The sequence below is a fragment of the Pelobates fuscus genome, chromosome 10 (assembly GCF_036172605.1).
Source record: "Pelobates fuscus isolate aPelFus1 chromosome 10, aPelFus1.pri, whole genome shotgun sequence".
NCBI lineage: Eukaryota > Metazoa > Chordata > Amphibia > Anura > Pelobatidae > Pelobates > Pelobates fuscus.
In genome coordinates this window covers 95,998,799-96,008,410 of record NC_086326.1, presented here as the reverse complement: position 1 = coordinate 96,008,410, position 9,612 = coordinate 95,998,799, and the positions used below count along the sequence as shown (strand labels likewise).

Below are 9,612 nucleotides of genomic sequence, written 5' to 3'. Positions count from 1 at the left end.
ACAACTTCATTCTGATCAAGTTGTTATGGTGCCCAGAGTGTTCTTTTAATGGCTTTTCTGACCCGCAAACTAATGATTCATTCGGAAGTAACATTAGCTTCCTCTCTGTATAGTGATTTTTATTTCTCTCTCTCTCTCTCTCAAAACAATTTAGCCTTTAAAACACAATGTTTGTCTTTTCCACAACTTACACAAATGTAAAACAAGGAAAAACACTCAAGCAATATGTTTGTTATGAAAATTGGTCTTTATTAATTATGTCAACTCTAGGATTTAATTTTTATGTTTTTGCACATTTTTAGTAAAAGGCAACTTCTGCTACTTTAACACTCACAGGTTTGTACCGTAAATAGAGAACTTCGATCCCACTGTAGGGTCTAAAAAGAATCAAACATATATTATTGCTTTTTCACCATGTAAATGATTTTCCAAATTGACTACAATTTTCAATGTACATTGCACTAAGACAAGAGATGAGCCATATCACAGTTGGGTAAAATGACAGGCCAAATATAGTTTGTTGGGAGTAGTGCAAAATAATCCCTTTTTAAAGAAAACCATTCTGAATACGTTATAGTTACTAGTGTGTAGTGATTCCGATCTGAGACACTGCATATAACCTGATAGACTATGTGCAGATTGACATACTGTGTACAAGCCCTCCACTATCTCTAGTCTTTCTTGTTAAAATGCAAGCAAGGGACTATATTCATCAAATCCCAAGTTGTGTGACCCAAATATTTAGTACTAGAGTGTGTAAAAGTGATTTTATTAAAAATAGTCACAGAGCAGCTTTAGGGTAGGAAGAATATGGCCAATGTTAAATCTATTGTCAATCAGGGTTATTAACTAAAGTCAGAATTGCCAATGAATTTCAAATTTAAGACCAAAGTAACCAATCTGGAAGTATTGTTTATATGGATAATTTTTCCACATCAGCTTTAAATTTGAATTCCCAACTTTAGTTCTTACGTTAGTTAGCAAACCTGAATGAGTGGTCTACTTAGCTCATCAATCTAGTGGCATGCGCCCCTATGCAGAGCATTTTTGAGGAACACATACAAAGTTTGCATTATGCTCTCCTTATGCTTGATAGATTTGGACTGTAGGCGTTCGGGTATATATCTGAACTATATCAATTTTAGTACACTCAATCCTACATTACCAAGATGACCGGCTCTGTCTAACCCATTCACAATTTATCATAGCAGCAGGTAACAAAAAGGTGTTGACAATTTTTAGAAGTGCATTCATTTCTGATTATTGCTGCACAAAATCTATATTTAATAGAAACATAATTAACTTCTGCTCTTTATTATTATTCTTTTCCCTGCTTATTTATTTATACACAGAAAGGCTTTATTCAGTAAATACCGAGTGGTAGTAAATTAAAATCTAAAAAAAATGAGGATAAAATGGGAAAAGTGTACACAGTTACCCTATTGCTTTTTAATTCACTACCATTTGGAGTCTGGTAAACCATAGCAAGGAACAAGCCCGGCTGTGCTTTCAAGTGAATACAGAGGTCATTCAATGACTTGTCAACATGTTGTAACTTCACAGACGGCCCTGGTTGATATATTACCTTGTCCTGTTTTTAATTTCCAATTCTTCTATAGAATATTATATTATTTGCAAGTTTAATCATGTATGAATTCCCTCCTTACCATGAGTTTTACTGAGTTTTCCTTGTAAAAAAGCAAACGTGCATCTGAAATAAAGTGTAGCTTGTTTTTAGTTTGTTGAAATTTTGTATGTCCATAGGCACCCAGATAGTCAGCCTGAACTGGATATACGTTTTCTTTGCCACCATTACTCAAAATCCGATGTTAGCAGCCTAAAACTTCCAGAAATGTTTGAATGCAATCAGTACGTCTCAGGAAATCATGGGAGTTGTAGTTCAGGCACGTTTGGGGGGAGGGGGGGCAGAGTAAGAGAAGTCTGCTTTAGACAGTAGTGGTTTACTCAGATAACCAGCGAGTCTCGGTCACACCTGGGTTGCTGTTTGGTCTACATTCAGCCTTGTATGCTTGGATAGCATAATTCATCCACATACCCAAGCAAAGAATTACTATGGAAATGTAAAATTGTTTTTATTATTAAAACCACATATTCTGTGTTCATTGGACCACTTAATATCCCCAATGCTTAGGTTAATGTGGACTCCTTTTACAGCCAATGCAAGTGGACAGATTTTCCATGAGCACAAGGCTGACATGGAACATAGCAGAAATGGCAATAAGGAATCATGTGAGTTGTGCAATAAAACAGTTACTCGTGTATATAGTAATGTGACCGGTGGAAAAACATCTTGGGACTCATGTCACTCTTCCCCTCACCTACTCAATTAAATTACGTAAAATTGGTAACTGAATGCAGCTTAGTGTCTGTAAACCAAGTTTGATTGCATTAATGAGGAGAAGCAGATACTCTTCATTTGTGAATTAAAGTAATTCTATTTAGGCAAAAAACAACAACTAGTAAATGAATACAGAAGCTGCTCAACACAAATATATATGTATGTAAAAAAACAAAAAACAAAACACTTCCTTTTCAATTACAGATTCCCTTTTATTAGAGATTCCATAGTTTTGTTATGAGAAAAAAAATTGTATTGTGTGGGTTGATAAATTGCTGACACCCCATTTGCATTAAGTGGTTTGGGACTATTAACTTAGTGTATCAATTAAACATAATAATTATATAAAAATAAAGATTACCATTCTTCCAGGCACTGGTCACTACATATGAGGCTACAAATATTAAAGTCCAGGGAATTGAATGTATTCATTCTGTTGTACCCTATTGTAATGGGCATATTCACTATGCACTGATGTTCAACATCTTTCTTGCAAAATTTGGAATATAATAAAATAGATGGAAAAAAAAAAAAAAAAGTCAAAATCAGAAGATCTGAACTTTTTTTTTGCTTAATTGGGCCATGCTATTTTGAACTATGTTTTGCAAGAAGACTACTCACCGATTAGTGAATAAATCCCTAGATCTATTTACTGGTCCATTTTCAGAAAAAAACTAAAATAAAAGTAAAGGATACCTCTTTAGTGTATCATTTACTTTGCAATGTATTATCATTGTTAGCCTCCTGTGAAGAAGCAGAACTTGCATCCTATGAAGTATTATTGTATTTAATTAAAACACACAAGCTAAAAAAAAAAAAAAAGTCAGGCTTTCATATAAATGACAGAATATCTTAACCCTTTCACAGCTGGGTGTACACAGTTATTTCTCCATGCCTGGGTGTGCAAACATTTCTAGAATTAGTGTATAATTAAGCATGGAGTCTCTCCTGTAATGTGCAATTGAATACAGGCTGAATTAAGCCTTATTTTAATTGTTGACTATAAAATACCTTATTTTGTATTCCCCCTTCTACCCAAAACGTGGTAGATGGGTATCCATTAGTACTGTAGGAGTTTGAACCACAAAATAAAGGGGGCTCCTTTAAAAGTGCAATGAGAATTTTAGGGCAAGACCACCATTTTAGGATTAAAATATTTAGCCAGCAACAATGGTCCCTCCTTCAAGTCTATAAATGGAATTGACGTAATGCTGGCCATCCCCAGCAGTGAAGGGGTTAATGTTGTGTGAACCGGTTGGTGTTGAAGTAAGGGTGAAATATCAGAGAGGAGCAGTTCTTTGCATTATAAACCCGTTACAACTAGTACCTTTAATTAAATGTTAGGTTAGATGAATCTAGGAGACTGTCTCCCGCTTCTCAAAGTTCCTAACCAAAACAGGTTTTCATTGGCCCACCCATAATCTTCTGTAGTGCTCTGGACCCATCACATCATGTCAATCATGTGTTAGGTCTTCATCTTCAATTGTTTTTACTTTACTCCAAGCAAACGTCTTCAGGCAATCATGTACACGAGGTGATAGCTTCCATAGGTCCATTATTAATTAGAGGAAGTCTCTTCTGTTTCTCCTTCATGTTGACCAACTTTCCAGGCAACTGGTTTTCTATGGAATAGAACACTTTGCAGAGCTTCTATTGACTGGATGATGTATTCAGTGGCTTATCCATCGACTTCATCTCCTGTGAGATATAGATTGTCTTATTGGTGACTATTTTCTCAGGCAATGATGATTTCTATAGCTAGGAACCGCAGCTGTCCATTGGCAAAGAGACGTGCAATTGGTGCTCTCACATAGCTCCTGCTGGAATCCATAGGGCTTTGTTTTGTTCTTGATCAACAGCTGCAATAATCTGCGTGCAAATATTAAACAGGGCACCTCCCTGGATCACAGCTGGAACACAAGAAAATAGCAATGAATACAGGAAGATGATGTATGTACCACAACAAAGTCACATCAGAAATGCCTCGCTTTGCCAAATGCCTGTATGGACTACTTCACCAGCTGCTTGTTGGGATAGGGATTAGTTTACCTGAGCTTTTTTTATTGGTTTTATTAAAATACTGTGTATTTTACACAAATTCAGCTCTATTTTCAAGCATGTACTTGTTTCATCATACTTATACACCTGCTGTTTTTATGTGAGATTAAACTATTACAAGGACACTATAGTCACCAGAACCATTACAGCTTAATGTAGTAATTCTGGTGGCTATAGCCTGTCCCTGCAGGCATTTAGAGAAAAGGCAGGATTTACAGTGCTGCTTAGCAATACCTCTAGTGGCAGTCACTCAGACGGCCACTAGTGGTGCCTCCTGTGTCTGTGCCACACTCTGAATGGAGGCACTTGAATGTTCCTTCCATAGAGAAGCATCAATTCAATGCAGCTCTATGAGGAGATGTTGGTTGGCGCAGTGCAGCGTTTTACCGGGCATGATCAATAGCCACCCAATCATAGGGGAAAGCACTGGATTGGCTGAGTTCATAAAGATTGATTATCTCCGTCATGGAGGTGGAGCCTGATGGGGACAACTGCAGCTGGTCATCTAAATAGCAACACCAGCACTATAGGGTCAGGAATACAAACATTTATTCCTGACCCTATAATGCTGGTGTTGCTATTTAGTGTTCCTTTTAATTAGCATTGCAAACAATTCCATATTCACCTACCTGTGAAATATTTGCTGTATTCCTGCTCAATCTTTTGTGCGGTTTCAAACTGCTCTTTGGAATGTTTCTGCGTCACTTTGTCCCTTAGAAAAATTGGGTCCTTTTGTTCCCTGAATGGGGGAGAAGGACACAAAATGGGACAAGTAAATAAAAACAGTTAGTTTGAGTGCTGACAGCAAAAGGATATTATATTATTTACTTTAGTATTTTTGCAGGACTACCCAATCACAGCTCCCACACTTACAGGACCCCCTCAAAGTGCTGCACAAATATATGTGTGATACAGTTATGAGTGTTCGTTTGTGTCTGTGTATGCTAGTATGTGTCTATATATGTCTTAATGTGTCTATGACTGCATGCATGTTAGTGTGTGTGAGCAAGTTGCTTGTTAGGTTGTGCAGTATGTTTAGAAATAAATACAGAGTTGTCCATTCACATCCATGTAACTAACCACTTGCATATTATCCAACTATATATTTACTGGTGTGAGCAAGGGTGGTCCTGTTTTTTTTTTACTATATATCCATTACTGAACCTGCAAAATGAAGTTGGCAAAATACAGAGAATGTGCACACTTTACAACCCGATAACTGCATGTTTACCCCTTGAGAACCATCCTTGTAAGGGGTCACATGTTTAATCAAAGCGGGCTTTAAAGATTAAACACCTGCCACTTGCATGGTGTGCTTTGCAGGGCTCTTGTCACCTTCCCTGCCATCATACCATGGATCGGGTGGAAATATCTTCACCCTGACAGTCTGTTCTAACAAGCAGAACTGTCAGATTTCAAATAGCACAGTCACATAATTAGTTACACAGCTATTTAACATGATATCTGCCAACTACAGCAAGCTGGTACAATCAGAGACCAATGTCCTCTAGCATTTGGCGATCACTATACAAAATTAAAGCTGAAAAAAGTTTTGAAGTTGGCACCTTACGATCACTAGCTGTTACTGTGGTAAAAGCGCCCTGATCTCAGTATATTACTAAAGAGAACAGTAGTCTGATCTGAGCAATAATAAAACTGCTACTTTGATAAAACTCCATGATCTCAATACATTACTGGATAGGATAGCAGTGTGTGATATTAAATATCACGGGCTGCAATGTGAGAGAATTGCTATTAAAGGGTACCTGCCTTGCCATTTATAACTTATGCTCTTTTTAAAAAGCATATAATTTTAGTTTTATCTATGCATTGTGCTAAAAGATTTGCTAACAAATATATAGATAGTGAAGAAAAAAAAAATTAAATTAATAATTCATTCTTCACTCTAAATGACAGACCACAAGAAACCTTCCACATGTGGTCTGTCTGCTGTACAAGAAGAGCGCATGCACACTGGTTGCCATGGTAACTCCCTAGCCTACAATGTTAGCGCTGACTCGGGAGTATAGGAATAGAGTGACGGACGTCATTCCTTTTAGATGCTGGTAATGAAGGCAGCGTGTCGGTATTACAGAAAAGATTTGCCCTGCATGGGGGGAAAGGGTCCCCAAGCATGGAAAATGAATGAAGATAGCAAACAGAGGGTGGATTAGAGGGTGAGGAGAGTAGTTACAGGTTACTTTTGCGTCACCTTTGGTATTCAAACTTTTAAAATGGAAATTAAAAATTATGGGCTGTTAAAATCTAGATATGTACACCATAAAGTTATAAGGCACATGTCCCAAAACTGGCCCTGTGACATCCATTTAAGAGTAGAAACCCATGTTTGTGAGGCTTACTACAAGATTTGGCAGTAATTTATGATAAATAAACAAGTATGTACTTGTATAGCTCCCTAGTCTACTTCTTAAATATATACGTGTGCTTGTTTAGTGTTTTCTAAATCAATGACTGCTATTGCATTTATACCACAGAATACCACATTTTAAAGACTCCGGATTTTAAAGAAACTCTCCCAGCACTATAACAACCACAAAGTGCTGTATTAGTTATGATGCCAGAAGTATCCCCCACCCATCTCCCATTGTAAGTAGTCAAACAGTTTTTGAGAGTGATCAGCCAATAAGCTGAGCCCTGCACTGGACAGCTAGTTGACGTTCTTGCTAAGTTGAGTCAGGCTCTTCGTCGGTAGTTAAAATTAGATGCAGAGCTAGGCAGACCCCAGATAAGAAATCAAACCATTCAAAAATGCTCTGGCTACTTACAAATCTGGGGGCTCAAGGGCACTCGTGCTACCATAACCAGTGCAGTGAGCTGTAGTGGTTATGGTGCTTGAATTATACATTTAAAATAAGAAAACACTCTTATAATATGTAACCTGTACTCATCAAAATATTTTTTTACAAAAATCTAAGGCATATGAAACATTTTCTAAATCAGAAAAAAAAAAGTCTATTTGTTGGTGTGTTTATTCATTGGGTCATTAGTATGTTATTTAATTATGTCTTCATAAATATATGGTTACTTTTGTATGATGTCTGTGCCAGGGGTATTCTTAAATCTGGTGTAATGTCTTACAAATATAATAAAATACTGACATCTTGTGGTAGATATGTGAAATTGCAAACTTAAAGGGGCACTAAACACCTAAAGCACATTCATTTGCTGAAGTCTGTGTGAAGAGTGTCTTTTTTCCCCCCCTTTCTTCATTGTGTAAAAAAGTACAGATTTAAATAGAAATTGGCCCTTTTTCTTTCTATAAATTAACCTTGTTACATGCCATAGGCTGGCAATCAAACAACTGGTTCTGTTAATCCTGGTTGTTTAGCAGAGCTTAACCAAAGAGGCAGGTAATTACCCAAAGCATCTGCCTTGCAAAGACTTCTCAATTAGCTGCATTGAGACAGTCACATAAAGTCTGGGCTGGGGAAGAAGAGGGGAGGCTTGCAAAGGCTGCAGAGGAGAGCTGCAGCTTTTTGTTTTTAGATATAGCCCCAATAAGTGGAAATCAAAGTACCTTTCAGAAGGACAGTTGAGCAGATTTATCTGAGGAGCTAACAACTGAAATAGTAGAGAACATAACAGAACTTGCATGACATTCCAAGATCACTTAATTTTAAATATGTATATTTTATGCCCTAGGCCAGGGATAGGCAACCTTCGGCACTCCAGATGTTGTGGACTACATCCCCCATAATGCTCTTACACCCATAATGCTGGTAAAGCATCATGGGAGGTGTAGTCCAAAACATCTGGAGTACCGAAGGATGCCTATGGCTGCCCTAGGCGCTCCCCCATCGTTAGGAGACAAACCGTTTTTGATCTTGGCAAGACATTACTTCTCCTGAGCTAAGCTCTACAAACCATGGACTTCGGTCTCTCCAGTGTTAGTAGTGGAGGCAGATAGTGGCATCTGGAAGACTCCAGGTAAAAATGGTTTGACTGCTAACAATGGGATGGTAGGTGTGCCAGATATGCAGTGGTTATGATGTTTTGAGTGTTATTCTAATATCCAAAGAGACAAATCATTAAAGGAGCACTATAGGGTCAGAAACACAAACATATTTCTGACCACAGTGTTAAAACCACCCTCTTGCCACCCTAAATATAGTAAAATCTTACTTGTATTTAAGTCTGCAGCTGCTACCTCTGCCACTGTCTGCTGACATCATAGGATTGGCTGAGACTGTGAAGGAGGCAGATCAGGGGCAGAACCAACACAAGCCAAACATAGCCCTCTCCAATCAGCATCTCCTCAAATGCAGTGAATCAATGCATCTCTATGAGAAGTTCAGTGTCTGCATGCAGAGGGTGGAGACACTGAATGGCAGTGCTGCTTACTCTGCAGCACTGCCCAAAGAAACTGTTCTAGTAGCCATCTGAGGAGTGGCCAGTGAAGTTACCAGTAGGCTGTAATGTAAACACTGCATTTTCTCTGAAAAGACACTGTTTACATCAAAAAGCCTGACTTCACGTTTTCGGACAAAATAGTCAAATCAGCTATATTTACATTGCAGGTAATTTGGCCTAAAATCTAAGATTCACTTTTCCAATACGTCACACTTTTGTGAATAACTTGTGTGATTTTTAAAAAGTTCTCAGATATTACCATAACGAACGTTAAGTTGTCACAATAAAATTTATTTTTATGCCTTTATTTGATTTTAAAAAAAAAAAAAATTAAAAACTTAATTCATTGCCAACTTCTTTTTTTTTCCCCCCCATTTTTGGATTTATAGAAAATTAATGTAGAAAACTTACTTTATCTGCTTAGTGCTTTTGTACCGGATAAACAGTACTATGGGATAGATATGGACACTGTGCAGTCGCTCAATAGCATGAGGTGCTATGTCCAGGAGACAGTGGCAGTCCTAGGAAATAAACACAGGGCCAATGGTAATTACATGCAGTTACTTTCACCAGAGCTGTGCAGTCGGTACACAAAACCTTCTCCTCAATTTATATTGCCTCGGGCTCATTATATGATGTGAAACCTCATTCCATTGTAATCTTGATTTGCATATGATAATCTACATTGATTGATCTAACCCCTCCCCCCCCCCTTTTTTTGCCTTCTGTATCCCCTCCCCATACTTCTATCCTACAAAATAAAAATTGTCAAATCAAAAAAAAAATTGTGGAAACCTCTTGGAACCCATTGGAAAATGTACATT

The 9,612-nt window shown here is 37.6% G+C and overlaps 1 protein-coding gene across 4 annotated transcripts in view; it reads right to left on the bottom strand.

Annotated features, from left to right (window-relative positions):
• Nucleotides 1-228: 228 nt before the first annotated feature.
• The window catches only part of DLG5 (discs large MAGUK scaffold protein 5), a 95,754-nt gene continuing 86,370 nt past the window's right edge, over nt 229-9,612 (bottom strand). For all 4 annotated transcript variants that reach the window (XM_063434200.1, XM_063434201.1, XM_063434202.1 and 1 more), the window contains exons 31-33: nt 9,200-9,309; nt 5,047-5,156; nt 229-4,269 (exon numbers count right to left, since the gene is read on the bottom strand). In XM_063434200.1, the coding sequence (XP_063290270.1) occupies nt 4,166-4,269; nt 5,047-5,156; nt 9,200-9,309 (324 nt within the window). In that variant the 3' untranslated portion in view covers nt 229-4,165. The remainder of the gene's footprint in view (nt 4,270-5,046; nt 5,157-9,199; nt 9,310-9,612) is intronic.